This window comes from Myotis nattereri (assembly GCF_964212035.1).
Source record: "Myotis nattereri genome assembly, chromosome: 8".
Lineage (NCBI taxonomy): Eukaryota > Metazoa > Chordata > Mammalia > Chiroptera > Vespertilionidae > Myotis > Myotis nattereri.
Window position 1 is genome coordinate 91,850,298 of NC_138083.1, and position 23,146 is coordinate 91,873,443.

The window sequence follows — 23,146 nt, forward strand, 5'->3', positions numbered from 1 at the left end:
AATAGCTAAGTGTGAGATACAACTTTTTATTTTGAATTGTTTGAAAGATGAAATATATGGGATTATGTGGAAAGTAATATATCCAGTGAAGTATTTTATTACTGTTAGCAAGGACTTTATGGTTATGGAGGGAAATAAACAGGCTTGTTATATGTGCTCTTGAGCACATCTCATTGAATTTATATTAATAGAAACAAAAGAACTGTCATCAATGCGTATGTGGGATGGGAATATTCATAAATTTACTTAGATCCTTGAAAGAGGCAAACGGTGTATAGGATTCTATTTTGTAACGTGTGCCTGTTGGTGCCCTCCAAAATGTATCCTGTGGAATTATGGTCAGGACATAATCTCACATGTTTACACAACTGAAAAAAAATTGCTTTTTCTTTGATCCCTCATGCTATTCCCATGTAATTTTTCTTCAAGAGAATGATTAATGATTTCAAAGCAAATGATGTTTCTTAAAGAATACTTTTATTATTTTATAATTTTATTCTGACTTACACATGTCTAGTTCTACATTTGTAAGTACGCGGTTTAACTTTTGTTATCTGTTGAGACATAAGTGATAGAGATTGTTTTTAAGAAAACAGTTTTTTAACTTTAAATCGTCACATGTAAGAGAGAGATAACAAAGATAACTGAAGGCTTTTTTGTTGTTCCCCTCTTAAGACATAGATATTTCTAGTTAACATTTATTTTGAAATACACTTTTATTTTCATTTGTTTGAAAATGTGTAAAATTCGTCCTGCTTTAAGGAACTATGACAAGTGCCATGAAGACTAGAAATTGCAAATTATTCACCTTTTAATTATCACAGGTTTTGTCATTCTCGAGTAGAGTGGGCATTCACCTTTAATAAATGCTATCGCTTTCTTCCTTGTAGCATTCATTCAGAAATTAGGTATTAATTCCTGAGTTCCAGGAGATACGCAGGGAATGCTAGAGAGCTGAGAACATGTACGCAGAAGTACCTCTCCCGGGGAGTGTCAGGCTAGGAGACTGTGGTAGTGGAGTTCAGGTGGCTGCAGGGACACGGAGAGCAAGGGGTTGGTTCTGCCTTCGGGGCCTTTGCAGCCGGGTTCTGAAGGATGTGTAGGAGTTTGCTGGGAAGTGGTAGGCAATGTCAGCGAGGGGCATGGGGAAAGCAGGCGGGTCTGAGGGCCCAGGGGCCCAGGGGCCCAGGGGAGGGGGAGGAGAGGCAAAGGCTGTGCCACAGGAGGCAGATGCTGGGGCACAACTCAGAGCCACAGCCTGATGTTCTCTACCGTGACGATGCCTTGCAGGAGGTGAAAACGCACCTTTCGTCTCCCATGCGAACTGTATTGTGTCCTTCAGCCTGAGCAGGATGCAGATTTTGGTGCTGGTGGTTTCTGCGTTTGGAGTGTAACATGTGCGTCCTCTGTTACAGTGAAGTTCAGCAGCTGCGATGGGAAGAGAAGAGTGCAGTATGAAAGCAGCGAGCCGGCAGACTTCAAGGTGGACGAGGACGGCGTGGTGTACGCGGTCCGGAGCTTCCCCCTGTCCTCGGAGCGCGCCCGCTTCCTGGTCTACGCCCACGACCGGGAGACGCAGGAGAAGTGGCAGGTGGCCGTGAGCCTGAGCCTTCAGCCCGCCTCGCCGGGGGCTGCCGCGCAGGTAGGGCACCGCAGCTCCCGGCAGCTTGTGCCCTTGGAGCCACACGCACCCTTTGCCTCACACCCGTGGGTGGATGCCCGGTGTTTGAATTTTCATCAGCTTTTCAGTCCCTCCAATCGTATTTTGTTGTGTTTTCAGTCTTATAAGATATGTGGGCAAAATGTGTTTTGAGCAACCAGAACTCGTATTGGAAAGGTTTGTTTACACTTTGAGATTTATAACTGATATTAGAAGTAGTCGTTTGTTTTAAATTTATTAGAAGCTTTACACGCTCTTAAATATGAACCCCAAAAGAAACAATCCCTTGCAAGATTTCACCAGCCGAATGTCTGAGGTGCGAGTCCGGATTTACGGTAGTGACAGGGAAGCGCTTCTGGCAGGTCGATGGGGGTTGTCTTGTCCCCTGATCATCGCATTGGGAGTGGGAATTATGTATCCACCAACATGACCCTTAGGAATAATCTGATTCTCTCTGGTGGAAGCTGCTATAGGCCAAGATACAGTAAGTAAGATTCATTTCCAACAGAGGACAGGCCGATCCAATTCGACAAAAATGTATCGAGCACTTACTTTGGCTAAGTCCCCATGTTAAGAAATGTAAATAAGATAATTTCCTCAGTACAGTTATGATTCCATTCTTCATTCGAATATTCTACTTGTTTGAGTTAATTGGAGACCAATCTGAGGGGATTCCACAGTCATATATTCTGGTTTATGATTTTGTAAACTGTGACTCTTACATTTTCTGTATTTATGGTATTGAGAAAGATAAGAGGACACACATTCATTTCTGGTATTTAATGGTAAATGCGATATGCCCACCAGTAATCAAATATGAATAAATATATCAGAGGGAAAATCTGTATCATTTTTCTTTGAGGCCAGTGTCCGGCTTTCATTATGTGGAGCGTAATCGGTGAAACGATTAACTGTTGGAGGGGAACCATGCCGTTACGGTAATAGAAAGTGAGCAACTGGTAACAAATCGAGTGAAAGGTTGCTTTTATTGTTGGTGGTGCGAAGTGTCCCAGCAGACCAGCTTGGATATTGCCACTGGAGCCACAAGGGCTAGTGGGCACAGTGGCCACAGAAATACGGAGAAACAGAGGAAAACGCTGGCATCCACAGAGATTAATGCCCTGTGTGCAAAGTGGGCCAGTTGCAGCATCCATCCCGGCTGACATAGGTTTAGAATAATTACAGCATTAATCCTGTGCGATTTAATAGGGTCATAAATATCTGAGACATTCCTTAGCAGTACGAATTAAAATTCTCTCGGAATTCAAATTATATTGTCGCACATCAAGATCTAAATTTAATGTACAGTAGCGCATTACCTGAGCTGCGGTTTAAACTAATGAGAAATATATAAAAGGATCTTTTACATTTGCCTCCATATTAGCTGCTATCTAAGGTGGTTTGTAGAAATGGCAGATAGTTTACACAGCTGGGCCACATAACAAATTGTTTGGAATTCAGTTTCCCAATGAACAGTTTAGCCCAGGGGTGGGCAAACTTTTTGACTCGAGGGCCACAATGGGTTCTTAAACTGGACCGGAGGGCCGGAACAAAAGCATGGATGGAGTGTTTGTGTGAACTAATATAAATTCAAAGTAAACATCATTACATAAAAGGGTATGGTCTTTTTTTTTTTTTTTAGTTTTATTCATTTCAAACGGGTGGTAGTTTGCCCACGGCTGGTTTAGCCTGAAAATTTTACAGTGCTCTTTATTATTACTTTTTAAAGATTTTAAAATTGAGAGAGAGAGAGAGAGAGAGAGAGAGAGAGGGAGAAACATCGATGTGAGAGTGAGACATTGACCGGCTGCCTCCTACATGCTCCCTGCTGGGGATAGAGCCCGCAGCCAGGACATGTGCTCCTCCTGGAATTGAACCAGCAACCTCTCGGTGCACAGAATGGCCCCCAACTAGCGTAGCCACGCAGACCAGGGCTTCTTATGTTCATAGGGGGGCGAGGAAAGGGCCTCTCCAGACTTCTATTCTTTTTTTTTTTTTAATATATTTTATTGATTTTTTACAGAGAGGAAGGGAGAGGGATAGAGAGTCAGAAACATCGATCAGCTGCCTCCTGCACACTCCCTACTGGGGATGTGTCCCCAACCAAGGTACATGCCCCTGACTGGAATCGAACCCGGGACCCTTCAGTCCGCAGGCTGACGCTCTATCCACTGAGCCACACCGGGTAGGGCCGGACTTCTATTCTTGTTGGCCATGAACTGTGATGCCTTCGCTTCCAGGTACCCCCTGACACTGATGAACTTTCAGAAAGTGTTTCTCCTGGTACTCAGGGATGTCTTCTTGTGTTTCAAAGGGGCCACAAGAAATTGAAGAAATAGTGTTCCCACGCCCGCCGGCCCGGAGCGATGGGCGCCTGCAGAGGCAGAAGAGAGACTGGGTCATCCCTCCGATCAACCTGCCCGAGAACTCGCGAGGCCCGTTCCCGCAGGAGCTCGTCCGGGTGGGTGGCGCGGTTCTCCCTGTCTCGGTGGCTGGGCAGGTGTGGGTGAGGAAGGCTTGGTCTGTTTTTCACAGGTGGAGTTTCGGGCGCACATCTGCTAAAAATATTTTCTATAGATGTGATGTCTTACGTTGTCCGGAGCCTCTTCTCATTTTGGCTGTCACCTCAGAGGGTGGTCTGTAGGGGGAGCTCCCTGTAGGGAAAAGTTTGTTCAATGTGTGCAGACAGAAGCCCCGACTGACTCCAACGCCATTCGCACCATCACCCCCCCTGCCATGAAGCACACGCACCCCAGCTCCCCTGACCGAGCTGCCCTCCCCACCATGGTCTTTGCCCCCTGCAGAGAGCGTTGTGGCCAAAGGAAAAGGAAAGGGGTGATGGTTGCTAAAAATGCCAGCACTCAGTGCACTGGAGGGTTTTTAAAAGGAAAAAAATGACCTCTGATACCATTAACAGAATCCCAGGGGCGTGCAAAAATACAGGCTTTCACCTCTGAGGAGTCCGTTTTGTTAGTTCCGCTAAATGCCTACCATCAGATGTGGGGGAAGGGGGGCGGGGTAGAAATTATAGACAGTTCTGTGTGTTCAGCCAAATTAGCAACCTGTTGTTTATCACAAAAGGAAAATAAGAGAAAGTCGTTGTGTTTTCATTTTTGAGAAAATAAGTGTTTCTGTAGATGATTGATTTAGCATTCCAGTACATACCTACTGAGAGCCGTGTTTTTTAATAAGTCGTTTTCTGGGTTGTATGTGCTATTGTATTGCACATTACAGTTCAGTTGAACAGCGAATGACATAACCCTAAGTAAAAGTGTTCCTTATTTTTCTACTTTAATGGAGAAAGAGAGAAAATAATTGTGCCTTACCTTTAAGAAGGTAAACTAGATTCTGCTTTTGGGTCAAGCGTATGTACCTAATGCCCGCGTGTCTCTTACTGTCACCGCCCGCCGGCCTGCGCTCCTGCCCTTTCTGTAGCCTCAGCCACGGTGACTCAGATATAAGCTTCCTTTTCCTGGGAGTCGTGGTCTTTGGAGGAGAAGGAAGTGAGCCCATGAGTATAGTTCTGGAAAGTATGGAAATATACTTTAAAATCACGTGTATGATTTGTTGTCAATAAGGAGTTTGCGTGTATAAGTGCCACCTGAGAAGGATATGGAAATCTCATTGGTAGTCTCCACCATAATCCTAGCGCTCCCCAGCGAGGCTTTTCACGCTCTAAACGATGGCCTCTTACCCTAACTGAGGCCAGAAGGAAACCGTGTTTTCCCATGAAGTTGTCATTTGGGTGATATTCTAACCTGCAGATTCCCAGGGTAGAGTCCGATGCTGCTGAAAAGCCGACGCTCCTTCATGTTGACGTTTGGCGCTGCTTCCAGGGAGCGTGCTGTTAGATGTTAACATCGTCCCCGTCTTTGGGGTGGTAGGGGGAGGGCATCTCTTTTTGAAGCCTGTTGCCAAGAAAGCAGGACGAGGGACAGGCCTGGGAGCAGTGCCCTGGTTTTCTGGGAGGCGATGGTGTAGGTTTGTAACTGCAAAAGGGCATGAGGTGTGGCAGCCGTGTCTCAGGTAATGAGCTCACTTGGTCTCACCTCTAATGTGATTGTCTTCTTGGCCCTCAGATCCGGTCCGATAGAGATAAAAATCTCTCCCTGCGGTACAGCGTCACTGGGCCTGGCGCTGACCAGCCTCCGACTGGCATCTTCATTATCAACCCCATCTCCGGGCAGCTGTCCGTGACCAAGCCCCTGGATCGAGAGCAGATAGCCCGCTTTCATGTAAGATTTCTGCTGATATCCTATGTATGAAGTCTTCTCTGTTTGCGCTGAGGGTGACCTGCGCCTCGCATATCATTTAAAAATCCTCCTATATAATAAAAGGCTAATATGCAAATCGACCGAACGGCAAAACAACTGGTTGCTATGTCGTGTGCTGACCACCAGGGGGCAGACACTCAATGCAGGAGCTGCCCCCTGGTGGTCAGTGCGCTCCCACAGGGGGAGCGCCGCTCAGCTAGAAGCCAGGCTCATGGCTGGTGAGCATAGCAGTGGTGGCTCAGGCAGGGAGCGGGCCTAAGTGAGGGGGTGCAGGCTGGGCTGAAGGTCCCTCCCCCCCAAGTGCACGAATTTTGTGCACCGGGCCTCTAGCATGTATATATTTGTGTTGACTTCAGAGAGGAAGGTAGAGGGAGAGAGAGAGAGAAACATCAATGATGAGAGAGAATCACTGATCAGCTGACTCCTGCATGCCCCACGCTAGGGTTTGAGCCCACAACCCGGGCATGTGCCCTGCCTGGGAATCGAACCGAGACCTCCTGGTTCGTAGGTCCACACTCAGCCACTGAGCCACGTCGGCCAGGCTCATATCCATCTTAAAGCTTTGCTTCCGAGAGTTCTAAGATGGGAAATGTGCTTGGAGCCTTTTTCATGTCCTTTCATCATGGTGTTATCTTCATGGAATGGATGAATACTTCTGGTTAAAGAGCAAGTGGTACGGAAGAAGGGAGTGGAATTGCCCCAAATTGCGTGACCCTGTACTCGCAGATGCCTGCTCCCAGATCCGTGGCCAAGGCCTTCTGAGAACAGGTGTGTCCACGGGGTCAACACCGTGGGTGGGAATGTGGAGAGACCACAAGGTTTTTAACAGCTGGACAGGATGCCTTGAACGTACAGCTTGCAGTTTTAAAACAGGTTCTTACTGATAGAAGTCTGCGCTTGGCGCTTGCACTTTGTTCCTCTGGCGCCGTTATTGCCGCCAAACAGAGACCTAGAACGTGGATCGCATGCTTTTGTTCTGTCGTCTGTTGGCAGTGCTCCCTGCAGGGAGGTGGCCGTGTTGATCCTCCTGGGAATGGAGATCTCTCCTTTCCTCATAACCATGCGAACACTGGGTTTGACCAGTTGGCCAGGACGAGCAATCTTTTCTTGGATGTTGTAACTAATTATGTTTCTTATGTTAATTCTTATTCGTTATTGTTCTGTGCTTTTATTTTCTTACTGAGTTATAACTGCCTTTTGCATATGGTGATATGTTCATATTTTTGAATACATGCAGGGTGGGGCAAAAAAGAAGGCGTGCAGTCATGAGTACGCGCAACCCATAATTCATTTTTGTATTATCCTATCTAATAAAAGAGTAATATGCAAATTGACCATCACTCCAAGACACAAGATGATCGCCACAAGATGGCTGGCAGGGGAGGGCAGTTGTGGGTGATCAGGCCAGCAGGGGAGGGCCATTGGGAGGGACCAGGCCTGCAAGAAGGGCAGTTGGGGGTGATCAGGCCTGCAGGGGAGGGCAGTTTGAGGCAATCAGACAGGCAGGCAGATGAGCGGTTGGGAGCCAGCAGTCCTGGATTGTGAGAGGGATCCCAGATTGCAGAGGGTGCAGGCTGGGCTGAGGGACACCCCACCCCCCATGCACAAATTTAATGCACCAGGCCTCTAGTGATTTATTAATTGTTGAGTTCTTATCCATCCAAACAATTGTAAACCTACTTTTGCCCCATCCTGTATATATTTGAAACTGATATTCCCAACTTAGAAATAACGCTGGGGTAAGTGTTTTAAGATGCAAGAATTACCTAATATGAAAATGTGAGTTCCAGGAACTTGTTTCTGTTTTCTGTTTTTTTCTGGTCATACTTGTACATTTTCCTGGAACAAGATTTCAGCAATTTTTTCATGAGTTTAAATATAGAAGTCTAAATTGATCTTTGTTACTTCTTTAATTTCCACATGAACAACTAAAACTTTTAATGAAATTACTATTTTTTAGAGGAATACGTGCATGTTGCAAAAACTTTTCAAATAACATAGAAATAAAACTTTTCAAAAAATACAGTACTAATAAGAAAGTGAAAACAATTTGTAATCCTAGTTTGTAAAACTAACTTATTTTAAACACATTGATGCTATCCTATAAGATATTTTGCTGTGGATAAATTCATAAATGTTGTCTTTCGAAATTAGAACCATTCTCGGAAACTAGCCTTTGCCACTTTGCTATCATAAGATTTAACATCTTTTCATGTCAGTAAAAATTATTTATTTGCCCTAGCTGGTTTTTCTCAGTGGAAAGAGCATCAGCCTGTGGACTGAAGGGTCCTGGGTTCAGTTCCATTCTGGTCAAGGGCACATGCTTGGGTTGCGGGCTCGATCCCCAGTAGGGGCTGAGCAAGAGGCAGCTGATCAATGATTCTCTCTCATCGTTGATGTTTCTCTCTCTCCCGTCCTCTCTGAAATCAATAAAAATATATATTTTTAAAAAATTACTTACTTAAATCAAGCATGTCAAACTTGTGTTGGGCCCACCAGCCTTGAGTTTGACATGCGTGATTTAAATAATAAATTCTGATTGCTCCAAATTATTTTGTTGAATGAGTGTAACATAATTTTGACACCTATTGGTGGATGGTTGTTTCATGCATTAAGTAACCTCTAATCAGAAAGGGTGTGCTGGTGCTTCTTTAAGGTGGTGAAGCCTATCCCACAGAAAGCAGCTGCCAGCATCATCCTTAGTGGGAGACTCATGGACGCATTCCCGTTAAAAATAAACAATTCCATCGAATGCTACAGGGCTGGTGCAAAGAAGGAAATGGGTCTCTGTGTGCCAGGTGAAAAGATTTTGAAGATATTCTTCCAAGAGTAGCTGAGTGATTATATTTGTTTAAAAAGAAAAAAAAAGAAAAGAAAAAATCTCTAGAGCACCTACAAAACGAAGGACTTGAGCTTGAGAGAACAACTGTTATGTATTCATGTACTTCAAGGTTTCTGAGTGCCTTTTGCAGTTATAAAAACCAAACCTAGTGTGGAAGTTCCCTCTGCACACAATTCTTCCCGGGTTCCCTCCTGTCCCCTTGGTCTGTGTGAGTGCTCTGTGCCAGGGGCAGCTTTTTAATTCCCCTGGATCATCAGGATGACTTAGCAAAGGGATTTGGGTGCGGAATGTTACTGGTCTTGAACGCGGGCTCTGCCAGTGCACACAGCAGCGTGACTCGGGCTTTCTGGGGCTCAATTTTTCTCTTCCAAATGCTGGTCTCTTCTGCCTCTGTCTTTTGAATTTGGATTTAAATGAGTCAAATCCATAAAACTGGGAGCACAGTGCCTGGCGGACCGTCACTGTGGGCCTGGGGCCGCTGTATCGATGCTGGCTGGGTGGACCTCCGCTGACAGATGTTGCTGGAAGAGTCGCTTCTGTTCTCTTGCTGCTCGGTGCCTGGGTGCTGGTGGGTGGCCTGGTGAGGGTGAATTTTATCTTCTCACTCGCGACGTGAGCCTGCCCACTAGTCCCGTGTTCTGATGGCTTTTGCAGCTGCGGGCCCACGCGGTGGACATCAACGGGAACCAAGTGGAGAACCCCATCGACATCGTCATCAACGTCATCGACATGAACGACAACCGCCCCGAGTTCCTGCACCAGGTCTGGAATGGGACGGTGCCCGAGGGCTCGAAGCCGGGTGAGTGTGCGCGGGTCACTGGGAGGTCGCTGCGGGGAGCTGCAGAGCCCAGCACCGCGGAGAGGCCAGGGAAGGGGCGCCTGGGGGCCTTGGAGTGGCGTTTTCTTTCGTCCCTAATGCTTTTGGGGGAAAGGAAGGTAGCTTCGGGGTAAGCTGATAGGAGAGAGAAAATGGGAAAATGTCATTCTACTTTGCACTATGATTTTCCCACCTTTGATAAAGTGGACCACGTGTCTGAGTCTATAGCGTCGAATCCATAGGGGGATCCTTCATGCTCGGGCCAGGGCAGCTAGAAAGTGAGCACCAGCACCCAGGGCCTCGGCCCAGGAAGTACAGAGTGTATCGTGTTAGTCACAGCAGCAGCCAAGGGGCAGTTGGAGAGTCCAAAAGGGACTTGGGCCTGGTCGGCGTGGCTTGGTGGTTGAGCATTGACCTATGAACCAGCAGGTCACAGCTTGATTGCCAGTCAGGGCACATGCCCGGGTTGTGGGCTCGATCCCCAGTGGGGGGAATGCAGGAAGCAGCCGATCCATGATTCTCTCCCATCGTTGATGTTTCTCTCTCTCTTTCTCCCTCTCCCTTCCTCTCTAACATCAATAAAAATATATTAAAATAATAATAATAATAAAATGTACTTGGTGTTCCTGGGACCGGCTGATGTGGTAAGCCCAGATGTGGAGAGGGGCTGGGTGACGCTGCCACCATAGATCATGTCCTTTTGGGAGACTCTCAAGTCTCCCGCTGCTCTCTCTACTTATCCATTACCATTCCTCCAGCTGGTTTGGACTTATTTGATCCTAGTGCTTTGTACATTTCCCTTCAAAATGTCTAATATTTGACACTTCGAAGTCCCTTGAGGTTGTTGCAGCGTTCCTTTAATCTCCAAGGAAATAATGAGCGCAGTGCCAACTCCTGTGCAGTTACCCAAACAGTAATGCATGGAGGGGTCCCTGATGGCCCGGCCAATGGAGCATTCATCATTAGGCCCCAGCTCGCTTTCCCAAGTGACTGAGGCCGCGGGAGGCTCGCGCGCAGCATCTCATCCCGATGCGACTGCATAACAAGAAAATGGGTCAGAGGGAAGGAGCCGGTGGCCACAGTACATGTGGCTAATAGCATCCGCCTCACGTGTTAGCTGCCTTCTTTATAAAGGAAGGTCTGAAGTGATCATTTACTTAATCTACAGTGAATTTGACTTCAAAGTTATGGGAAAATTGATTCTTTATAAATGTATAAATGTTTTATAATTTTTCTTCCAAGTAATGAAACCATGGTTTATATTTTTTAAAGTGAGCACTCTTTGTGGCCTGGCTGGCGTGGCTCAGTGGTTGAGCATCAACCTATGAACCAGGAGGTCACGGTTGGATTCCTGGTCAGGGCACACACCCGGGTTGTGGCTCAGTCCCCAGTTGGGGGTGTGTAGGAGGCAGCCAGTCAATGATTCTCTCTCATCATTGATGTCTCTGTCTCTCTCTGCTTCTCCCTCCCTTCCTCTCTGAAACCAATAAAACTATTTAAAATAATAATAATAGAGTACTGTTCTTAGTAGTAGTGTTTTTAATCAAGTCTATGTGATTAAATGCTTGCTTTGGAAAAGTGGGATTGCGATTGAATGCAGGGGCAAACATGCCTGCTGCTTGGGAGACGGTGACGTGAAGGCCGGCCGTTCACTCTCCGTGTGTGCTGTGTCCAGGAACGTATGTGATGACGGTCACGGCCATCGACGCGGATGATCCCAACACCCAGAACGGGATGCTGAGGTACAGAATCCTGTCGCAGGCCCCCAGCACCCCCTCGCCCAACATGTTCACCATCAACAATGAGACCGGGGACATCATCACCGTGGCAGCCGGACTCGATCGCGAAGTAAGCCGACCACAGCTGTCTTTCAGTTCGTTTTTAACCTGACAGGTGCCCAGTGTGGCACGCGGTTCATCTCCGGGTCACAGCACCCCCACAGTGTTACTCATGGTTTATTTCCACTCAGAAAGCTCTGGGGGTGGCGTTTTCGTTCAGCCCTAATGCTTTGGGGGGGAAAGGAAGGTAGCTTTGGGGAAAGCTGATAGGAGAGAGAAAACGGGAAAATTTCATTCGACTTTGCACCGTGATGTCCCACCTTTGGTAAAGTGGACCACGTGTCTGAGTCTGTAGCGTCGAATCCATAGGGGGGTCCTTCATGCTCGGGCCAGGGCAGCTAGAACGCGGGGCTGCTTCTCTTCTGCACAACTTCCAGTTGGTTAAATGATCTATGTCCACAGGAGGAATCCTTGCTAGTCGGACATGGTTAGTCTGTGTAATACTCAGTGTGGTAATCGACTAAGTTAATGAGATGCCTCTGGTGTTTAAACGTTTGTTTTGAACAAGTGGAATTGGACACCTCTGGCACCTAATTTTTAAAATCGTCGGCGTTTTCTTGGTCTGGCCTTGCAGTTGGTTTTTGTGAGGAATTAAACTAAAAACCACGCCCGGATCACGTGTGTCGACAGTTAAGAGAAGGATGAGCATCACATGTTCAAGAAGCTACAGATGACATGCGTGTGGTCAGGCTTTGGCCGCCTCTGCGGAGAGCCTGGTGCAGGACAGGGGATAGCATCTCCCGTGTTAGCACCGGCCCCTGGGCCTGGATGGTACTTTATGTAACAGGTGTGAACACGGGTAGCTGCCCTCATTCTACTGACCAGCCTTCCAAGTTATAAACGGAGGGAAGCACTGTTGTGCCCCCTGTTTTGTTGAAGAGGCAGAGCAGCTGGTGGTTTTGGAATATCGTGGAGGGATGGCTATTTGGGTTCATTGCAGATGGTCGCTCACTGCGACAGACCCCGACCCACCGCGCTCCACACACCTCTGTGTCTCTCTTCATGGGCTTCCTTCCACCAGGAATGCCTTTACCTTCTCGACCTTGAGCGCTCTTTCTTATGTTCCAGTCTAAGCCCTACTTCTGTTCTTTTCTGAAATCTCCAGCCCTGATGAATCTTTTACACCTTTTCTCTATTCTGTTCTTAAGAAATTCTCAAGGTCATTCCTGACCATCAGTAATCATCGTATGTGTGAACTATCCAAGTGCCGACTTATAAGGATCCATGTTTTGTGGATTTCTGGCCAAGCCAGCATTTATAATGATGAGACCTCATGTTCTGTACATCAGAAGGAAACATTACAGCTGCCATAGTAAATATCATGGACAAGGATTTTAGGAGTTGGTTTTTATGGTACTTTATTTGCCTTAGCGGCATTCATCTTAATTGGACCAAAGAAAACTTGACTATTGCGATTAATTGTATACGAAAGGTAGTACTAGAAGCATTTTAATAAAGTAATATGAGCCAATCAAGATTGCTTTATTCACAACTGAGCTCAGAGTCTTACTTGGGAGTTAGGTGTATGTTTTTATTTCATTGTACCTGTTAACTCCGGGTGTCGATTCTTTTTGTTCTAGGAATATTTTATGTTAGAGATTGTTGAAATTTAGTTTTTGCAATAGTCCTTTTAGTTTAGGATATGCACAACATGGATGTCTTCTCACCTTTTCCATTATTATATTAAATACTCTGTTTTTTAAAAATATGTTTTTATTGATTTCAGAGAGAGAGGGAGAGAGAGATAGAAACATCAAAGATGAGTGAGAATCACTGATTGGCTGCCTCCTTCACCCCCCACACTGGGATGGAGCCCGAAACCTGGACATGTGCCCTGACGGGGAATCGAACCAGGATCTCCTGGTTCATAGGTAGATGCTCAACCACTGAGCCATGTCAGCTAGGCATGAAATACTATTCTTACATGTCACAAATGCTGTATTTTATATGAGAATGTGGAATATTTTTATATTCTCTCTTGAGGGCCAGTTGGTTCACATACTAAGTATGTGTAACTCGTCTCCCAGCCCCAGTATTTCTCCTTCATTCACACGTCCCCTGTGCGGCACAGACACGGCTTCCTCCTGTCTCCGTACAACAGTGTCCCTGTCACCTGGAGCCTGGCTGTGTTGAGGCCAGAAAGAGGGAGGCGTAGAGAAGTGAGCTTACTTACTGAAGCAGACCAGCCGCATGGAAAGAGCAGAGCGACTGAGTTCAGTTTAGAGGACGAAGCTCTGAAGCCAGACCGTGATGGGGTGAGCCTGCCTCCAGCGGACAGACACAGCCGTGCCGGACCCCCTGAAACGCAGGCGGAAATGGGCGGGGACCGTGGGACCCTGGGTTAGACGGTAGGAGCAGTAGCTTCTTGACAGCAGGATTATCAAACACACCACGTGTTAGGAAGGAAAATTATGGAAAGCCTTCATTTCCCAAAAGCCGTTTAACGGAGGAAAAACGTGTCTCTCTCGGTTCATGGCAGCTCTGCCTGAAGCCGGGAAGGAATTGCTCTGCGGGCCTCGCGCCGCTTTTATTTCTATGAGAACTCGCCGTTTCCTTTTCATTAGAAGTAATTTCAGTTATCATTCTCCCAGGAGATGATGGCACCTTGAAGCGATGGAACTTCTGGCCATGGAATAGGAAGGGTCCGCTTTCCTTTTCCCTCGAATCTCCAGGTTTAAAGGCACGAAGTCTTCAGGTTTTGCCGACCTAAGGCTCTGCCCCCCCACACCCCAGGGCTCGGGGCTTCATCTCCACCTGACTCCCCGCATCCCTTGGGGTGCTGATTCTGGCATTTCCTCCTCTCCTCCACCCCCCTCCTTGTGCCTGTCTCCCGACCACTGAGGACTCCCCCTCCGCTTCCCTGGGTTCCCTGGGCAGAGCCAGGATTCGACCTTGAATGTCTGAACCTGAACCCTCTGCTCCCACGTCTGTACGTGGGGATAATGACCGGCCTCCCGCCTGGGAGGGCTGCGAGGGTTATGCCACGCGAAGCAGGCAGCCTTCAGGGTATGCCCAGTGAGTACTGGGGGGTCCCCAGGCTGCCTGCATCGCCCCGGCATCTGCTGGCCGAGCCCCGTTACTCTCCTCCTTACACATTTCTCTCCTGGCAAAGAGGGAATTCTACTTCCTGTATTCCCAGCCTCGTCCTCCTTTTCCAAGGAGTGTCTTCCGTCTGCCGTGGGCTCAGTGTCCTGCTCTCCAGGCTCCTTCCTGCAAACCCGGTTCCCTCCTGATCTGCAACCCCGGATCGATCCTCCCTGATGGTGAAATGCGGCTCCACAGCCACAATTGGGGGGTCCAAGGCACATTGGGTCACGTGAGAGGAACTTGGGGGCTGAATGTGGAGGTGCATTGAGGGCCCAGCATGTAAAGGCAAGGAGACCATTGTCTTGGAGGCAGAAGAGAAGGCACATTTGGGGGGCCGGGAATGCCGCTCTTGAACCTGGTGGTCCAGACCCTCTGACCCTGACCCTGGAGCTCCCGTTAGCCGACGGGGGAGGCGGACAGGGTAGTGGACAAAACACGTGATGGGGAATGAGACGTGCAGACTTCCAGGTATGAACTAAGGAAGTCACAGGGAGGTGATGTACAGCATACAGAACGTATAGCCAATGGTATTGTAACAACTTCGTACGGTTACTAGACTTACCACTGTGATCACTTGGTAAAGTATACAAACGTCAAATCACTTTGTTGTACACCTAAAACTAATGTGATATTGTATATCAACTGCACTGTAATTTGAAAAAAATAAATAAAAAGCATATGCACCGCTGGGCGTGCTCTGTGGGGCATGGTGTAAGCCAAGGACACACACTGACAAAGCGAGGGCCCGGGAGGGAGGGAGTGTGTGTGCACAGCAGGAGGGCAGGCCTGTGGTGCTCACAGCCAGAGAAACGGAGGTAACGACAGAGGTGTGTCCGAGTAGCCGAGGACGTCAGACGTCATCCCCGAGGTGACTTAAGCTTCCTTTTGGTCAGGCTCAGCGTGAAGGCAAGGGTGTGCTGTGTGAGGCCAGGGTTTCTCACCCTTGGCCCTGTTGACATACGGACTGGCTAGATCTTCGTTAGGGGCCCGGGATGTTTAGCAGCCTCTGTAGACCAGCGATGGCGAACCTATGACACACGTGTCAGAGGTGACACACAAACTCATTTTTTTGGTTGATTTTTCTTTGTTAAATGGCATTTAAATATATAAAATAGACATCAAAAATACAAATCTTTGTTTTACTGTGGTTGCAAATATCAAAAAATGTCTATATGTGACACGGCACCAGAGTTACGTTAGGGTTTTTCAAAATGCTGACACGCCGAGCTCACAAGGTTCGCCATCACTGCTCTAGACTGGCTATCCATTAGATGTCAGTAACACCCCTAGACTGCCGATCCGTCAGATGTCAGTAACACCCCTGAGTTTTGATCATCAGAAATGTCCCAGGAGGTCCCCTGGGCTGGGTGGGGAGGACAGAATCGCGTCAGCTGAGGACCACCGGGTTAGGCAGAAGGAAACGCCGAATGCAGTGGCCTGCACGCAGTGGCGTGGAATCGTGATAAGCATTTGAAAATAAACGCGGAAAGCCCAAGGTGTGGGGTCAGCAGGTGAGCGGTGCTAGCCTTGGCGAGGTAGGTAAGACAGAGAAGGAAGGATGGTCAGCAGGTGCATGAGCTCATCCCTTCTAGAATGGGGAGGGAGGAAATGTGTGTTGTTTTTAATTTATTGTTAAAAGTGTTCCATTCCCAAATTAAGCAGGCAATAACACTGGTCCACTTTGGAACAAACTGAGGATCCTAAATAAGTGTGCCCTCCAGCCCCACTGGGGACAGCTCTTAGGGGGCTCTTGTCCATGGCAAGTCAGTGAGTGGGGACAGCCAAACAGGTTTCAGATATCAAATAATATTTTAATTTCTGAATACTTTCAAATTTTCCTTGGAATATAACACACAAAGACTCGACCAAACAGTTCAGTTATTATAACTTTTACAGTATACAGAAATGTTGCACTTTAAAAAAAAAACCTTCAGTTTTTTTTAAAACACAAACTGTAAACTCTAAGATACTGAATCAATCACATTATCTATAAGTGCCAACAGTGTTATTTTGTCATGCTGATTTCAATGGGTATTTTTTTTTTAAAAAAAGGGAATATCAACAGTTATAATACAAAGGGTTTGCAAATATACAAACAGATAGAGGATTTTTCATAACAATTCAAGAACTAAGTGGGACCCAATTCAAATTACAAAAGTTCACTTTTTATTCAAAACCTCAGCATGTGTCTTGGACACATTCCTTGGCTGCCAATAAATTCCACAGTTCATTCTCTTTCTTAAAAAAAAAAAAAAAAAAAGTGTTCCAGATGCCCCCCCCTTTTCCTCACGATTGAGCCCCTTCTCCCCACTCCCGCTCCCTCCCAGGCCTTCATCGCAGCACTCTTGCCGTGTCCATGGGTTATGCATCTCTGCATACTAGAGGCCCCGTGCACGAAATCCGTGCAAGAGTATCCCTTCCTTCCCCCGGCTGCTGGCACCGGCTTCCCTCACAGTCCCGGCTTTGTCTGGAAGGTCTTCTGGAAGGATGTCCAGTCTAATTAGCATATTATGCTTTTATTATTATGAATAAGTTCTTTGGTTAATCTTGTCTCACCCATCCCTTCTGAGATTTGACAGTCCTTTCCATGCTTCCCTGTCTCTGGATCTGTTTTGCTTGTCAGTTCATTTTGTTCATTAGATCCCACATATGTGAGATCCTGTGATAGTTGTCTTTCTCTGGCTGGCTGATTTCGCTCAGCATACAGGAAGCGTTTCTAAGCAGAGTCCCCTCGGTCAGGGGGGGACTCTGAGAGTGGGAAGTCAGACCCTTAGGGCATCGAAATGTCAGTCATACAGGGCCAGACGCCCAGTGACCGAGTCAGGCCAGGCGCTCTGAGCAGCGTGGGTGTTGGAACACACCCAGTAGTGCCTTCCTTACCGAATGAAAGAGCATTTTACCAGCCAGGCGTCTGAAAATGGGGGTGACATTGTTTTCCAAGCCATTTCTTGGTTTGAAGAGACACTGTTTTGGAAATAACAGTGTCCTTTTATAACTCAGAGATTTCAAGACTCGCTTGAAGCAATAGGAAGTTCCAAGTCTTAGCTCCTGATCCCATTGTTTGAGCTACATGGGTAATTGCATATAACATGAGTATGTAATTTTAAGGATCTTTGTAGAGTAGACAGTAACAAAGAACTGTGTCTCCATATAATATCTGTGTCGGTTTATCTTTTTTTTTAAAAAATAAAAGCTCCATTTAAAAAGAATTTTTTTAAAATGTTCCTCAGTTTCTGCAAACAGAGCTAACAAATGGAATTTCTGTTTTCACTCTTTCTGGCGGGGAGGCTGACCTGAGCACCTACAAACGTCTCTCCTAACCATGAAGCGTCATGCTGGAAGGGTGCTCTTGATTGGGAAAGGGAGTCATTGAGAATCCTCGCTTGCATCATCAGCATTATGGGAGGTGTTATGAGTTAAAACTTAAAGTGGCTCTACCAGCACTGTCCCTTTCTTTTTTTAATTTCAGAAAGTACGATTTTTATTTTTTAGGAAGACAAAATAGAAACAAATAACTGTTAGCGAATGACATTTGGGTAGACAGAGTCTTAGAGGTGCATGTGTGAGGTTGGCTTGCCCTCCTGCTCTTCGCTATTTCGTGCCCTTCCCACTCACAGCCGAATCGGAAGCTGCAGGGTGTGCTGTCCTGGCCACGCTCCAGGCACCCCCAAGTGTGGCCATTCATAGTGTGGGTTATATTTAGAATCAGGGAGAGCTGCACTTTGCAGTGGCGGTTTATTTGGGTTTGAAGAAGTGAGTTCTGTTGTGCAGAATGTCTCAGCATTTATGAGAACAGCCTATATTTTTATCTGCGCCAATTTCCACAGAGATTTCCCATGATTTGAGATACTCGTTTGGGTTAGATTTTCCTAATGGGAATTTGCCAGCTAGTGCTACAGACTTCTCAGACAAGCTCTGCATTTTCTCTCCGGTCAACACAGCTGAGTTGGGCTGCCCTCTGCAAATTCCAGCAGAATTTGAAAGCAGCGATGCCCATTTGATAATAATCGCCTGTGTGTAATTGTAGTCATATCCGCTGTAGGTCTCTGGGCACAATGAGTATTATGTCCAAAGAGCAATATGTCAAGTATACATATATGAGATACCTACTGTGTTCCAGGACTAAGAATATAAACATAAATCCTTTAATTAGGTTTTGCCTTCATTTAAGAATGTAATCATTCTATATACAAAGTATTCCCAAGAAATGTATGCACACTTTAATAACTGATAGCTCAGTTTTGAAAATGAAATTTATTGTAATCATTGTTAAATTATTAAAATACATTCAATTAATAATTATTAAATATTGAGAAATATCTTAGCTTGCATAAGCATTATAGTGAGGTATTATCGATTAAGTAAACTTAACACCTCACCAATTACATGACTGCCTTTATAATTATTCAAAGTGTGTGTATACATTTTTGGGGGGACACCCTATAGTTGAGAATAACAAGTATGAATTGGAATAGGAGAAAATATTGTATCAGCCCTGTTATAATAGAATGAATACATATAAGAAAACATGCCCACGAACACGTAAGCATATGTAATGACTGTGAATGTACATAGGATCAACTTGCTCAGTAAAATGAGGTACCGTTGTTGATTAATCAGATGCATCATATTTTCCATTAAAGATGGAAAATATCCCAGTTTGGCAAGAGGTTGAGGAGTTGGTTTGAACACAGTTGATGAGGGTAATATTTCAGTGGCCAGTTTGTATGTGTCAAATTTATTGATATGCCTACTTTTTGACTCAGCAATCCCACCTAAATAAAAAAATCTGTACTAATAAAAGGGTAATATGCTAATTAGACCGGATAGACTGGATGTCTTCCGGACGTCCTTCTGGACAAAGCCACAGTGGCGAGGCCGAGGCAGAGGTGGTTAGGGGCGACCAGGCTGGCAGGGGAGAGCGGTTAGGGGCAATCAGGCCAGCAGGGGAGCAGTTAGCAGTTAGGGGCGATCAGGCAGGCAGGCAGAGGGGTTGGGGCAATCAGGCAGGTAGGCAAGCGGTTAGGAGCCAGCGTTTCCAGATTGCGAGAGGGATGTCCGACTGCCAATTTAAACTGGCAGTTGGACATCCCCCAAGGGGTCCCAGGTTGGAGAGGGTGCAGGCTGGGCTGAGGGACCCCCCCCCCTCCTGTGCGTGAATTTCATGCACCGGGCCTCTAGTAATATATAAAAGGAAAACATATATACTTTATGAATTACATAGGCTTTCTTCTCCCTCTCAAGGTTCTTTATTGTCTCTAGTTCCCTAAACTGGGTAGAAATTAACATGTGATAAAATAAACGAGACCCGTGGACTTGAGGGCCGATCACAGTGCACTTGGACGTTGAGAAGTTCTGAGGAGAAGGGAAGGCAGAGCCTGGCTGGCAGTGTCTGCTTAGCTGTGAGTTCAATACCCCTTCCCACGAGCAGAGATGAAACGCACGGTTCAGTCTCTCCGGACAGAGACCAGACCTGCGCTTGGCCAGTTAACGCGACTCCATCGGGGACTCTCGGTGTGTTCCTCGGAATGAATGATGCCGTGCTAGTCGTGCGGTGTGAAGAGCCATTTACAGAACAGCTGTCACGTCGTCTTGAGGAGCTGGTTTTATTTATGTGACCTCTGTCTCCTTTCAGAAAGTGCACCAGTACACGTTAATCATCCAGGCCACCGACACGGAAGGCAGCCCCACCTACGGCCTCTCCAACACGGCCACGGCCGTCATCACGGTGACCGACGTCAACGACAACCCCCCCGAGTTCACGGCCATGTCCGTAAGTGCTTCACAGACCCTGGGCCCTGCGGGCGCCACTGGGAGGCCGCGTCCTCAGTGACAGGAGTGTTTGTAGGGGTGGGACTTGCTCAGCCTCATTGGAGACTGGCTACTGGCTCCAACATTCCCTGCCCCTTGAACCAGGTTTCCAGTGCAGCACCAAAGTGACTTTTTCTCTTTTGGTCGCCAAGTCTGCTGATTAGGACAGTGGTCGGCAAACTCATTAGTCAACAGAGCCAAATATCAACAGTACAGCGATTGAAATTTCTTTTGAGAGCCAATTTTTTTAAACTTAAACTATATAGGTAGGTCCATTGTTATTAACTTCATTAGGGGACTCCTAAGCTGGCCTTTGCTAAAAACGTTCTCAATCTGATTGAGGTACGTTCGCTGAGGTTGACCCCTTCCAACTCTCCCATCCACATGCGTCTTGTATACTTGTTTCGTCTATCTCCTTTCGTTCATCCTCTCTATATGTCCAAACATCTCAACATACCTTTCTCAATCCTCGACACTACATCTTCTTTCACTCCACAACGTTCCCTAAAATTAACTTAATAAACTTTCCTTAAAATTTTAAGTCAACTTCGCACTATACGTGTGCGCCCGCATGTGGTATTTTGTGGAAGAGTCACACTCAAGGGGCCAAAGAGCCGCATGTGGCTCGCGAGCTGCGGTTTGCCAACCACGGGATTAGGCTGTTAAAATATGCTGCCTCATCCTGGCCGGCTTAGCTCAGTGGATGGAACATCAGCCTGTGGACTGAAGGGTCCCAGGTTCGATTCCGGCCGAGGGCACATGCCTGGGTTGTGGGCTCAATCCCCAGTGGGGGGTGTGCAGGAGGCAGCCAGTCAATGATTCTCTCTCATCATTGATGTTTCTACCTCTCTCTACTTCTCCCTTCCTCTCTGAAATCAATAAAGAAATTCATTTAAAAAAAAATATGCTGCCTCGGAGGCACGCTCCCCCCCAAAAAAACTGCTGTTAAAGCAAAACAACTTATGCATGTGTTCAGGTACACGGCTGACATGACCGATGTTTACGACTTCACCCGCATTAGTGGTCGTCTCTAGTGGAAAAGTGGGTCCCTCAGACTCATCCTGTCCTCCCACCTCCCGTCCATCACCCTGACACCCAGTGGGTGCTCATTTTAATACTCACGAAACTGTGATGTCCCTCGGAAAATAAACTGACTGCTGGCGAACATCCTGTTATTTTTAAAGTCAGACGTAGCTACTGTGATTGATTGCCTGTGTCACGTTGGGTGGGGATGATAGCGATGGGATGGGCTGGTCGGTCAGGGTGGCGGTCCTCGCAGCCGGTCTGACTGGTCCCGGAGACACGCTGTCCGGCCTGGCCCCTCCGCTCCTCTCACTGAGCCTGTCTTCCTGGCAGTTCTATGGCGAAGTCCCCGAGAACAGGGTGGATGTCATCGTCGCCAACCTGACCGTGACCGACAAGGACCAGCCGCACACGCCGTCCTGGAACGCCGTGTACAGAATCAGCGGCGGGGACCCCACCGGCCGCTTCGCCATTCAGACCGACCCCAACAGCAACGACGGCCTGGTCACCGTGGTGAAGGTGAGCGGGGAGCTCAGGCCGCGGGGGCCAGGATCCCCCTGTTTGTGACTCAGTCTGTGACTTCCCTTCCAGCATCGCTAACGCTGGGATGGATGCATTTGCAGGGGCCGCATGTTATTTCGTAGTTGTTGTGAGGCCAGCGTAGGTTTTGTCACATCATCTCTGGAGCCTGGTTGTTCTTAAATGAGTGTGGACGGTGTCATCCGGAGGCAGGACTGCCCTCAGCCGTGTTGCCGGGAGTGTGGCTGTGGCGGCCCGAAGTTTGGGTCCCGTGGGCGGCGATGAGGAACGGGGCCCCACACCCTGTTCTCATGCCTCCAGGTCGCTCCTAGGTCCAGGCTCAGGGGACAAGCCGGGAAATACCACAGAAGTAAAGTGGGGTGAGCCGGCAAGCAGAGGCTCCACGCTTTCGAAAGGTTTTGACGTTGCGTTGCTGTTTTTAAATGCTGTTTTTAAGGCTCAAAGAAATTGGTTCTTCTGATCTATAATTGCCCCCTCCCGCGCGCCGCCCCCCCCCCCCCCAAAAAAAAATATCCCAGGTGCTGGAGGTAAAGGGATATTAACTCCAAGTGTCATAACCAGGCAGTGCCAGTCAATGCAAAAGCTCTTAAAGTGGAACGTCTTCCATGTGCCCACCCGGAGAGGAGATCAGCTCCGGCCTCCTAGCCCACGACTCCTGACGTGTAAGGAAAACCCCAGCGTTGGCCGTCCCGCTGGTGTGTCAGCCGCCAGGGGTTTCCCGTGTGCGAGCAGAACGGGCCTTTCCCCCAGGAGCTGGGGTTGGACGTCTGTGATCACAGGGTAGTGATCCCCAGCACGGGCCCAGAATGTAACTGTCTGCGTTCTGGCCCAGTTCTGCCCTGGGTGGGGTGTGCCCATGGCGAGTTCTTACCTGTAAGCCTCAGACTCCAAGCAGAAAGTGGGAACGGTAGCAGCACCCACCGGGGCCCCAGCGCCGTTCTGAGGGGTAAGGAAGCGTCACGCAGGGAGCGCCCACACTGTGCCAGCCGGAGCCTCAGGGCGCGTCAGGCCAGGGGTGTGCCACGTGGCTCAGGAAATAGCCCAGGCGAATTCTGTCTGTCTCGCTGGCTTCTCTGCTGTCTTGTTTACCCTCGTTGAGAAAGGGAGGTTGAATGGGGAGTTCAGGAAAGCTGTGTTTGTGAAGAGTTGGAGGCGGTCCACCTTGAGAAGTGGGTGTGGTTCGTGCTAATACGCTGGTCTTCACTCCAGCTTCGCTCTGGATCATTCTGAGAGGAGCACGAAGCTCCCTAACTC

At 47.6% G+C, this 23,146-nt stretch overlaps 1 protein-coding gene across 1 annotated transcript in view; it reads left to right on the forward strand.

The window, feature by feature from the left end:
- CDH2 (cadherin 2) overlaps nt 1-23,146 on the forward strand; it is a 198,508-nt gene that overhangs the window by 146,027 nt on the left and 29,335 nt on the right. Inside the window, exons 3-9 of the mRNA XM_081096965.1 lie at nt 1,416-1,642; nt 3,975-4,121; nt 5,740-5,895; nt 9,431-9,575; nt 11,269-11,441; nt 20,154-20,291; nt 21,686-21,871. Coding sequence (XP_080953091.1) covers nt 1,416-1,642; nt 3,975-4,121; nt 5,740-5,895; nt 9,431-9,575; nt 11,269-11,441; nt 20,154-20,291; nt 21,686-21,871 — 1,172 coding nt within the window. The remainder of the gene's footprint in view (nt 1-1,415; nt 1,643-3,974; nt 4,122-5,739; nt 5,896-9,430; nt 9,576-11,268; nt 11,442-20,153; nt 20,292-21,685; nt 21,872-23,146) is intronic.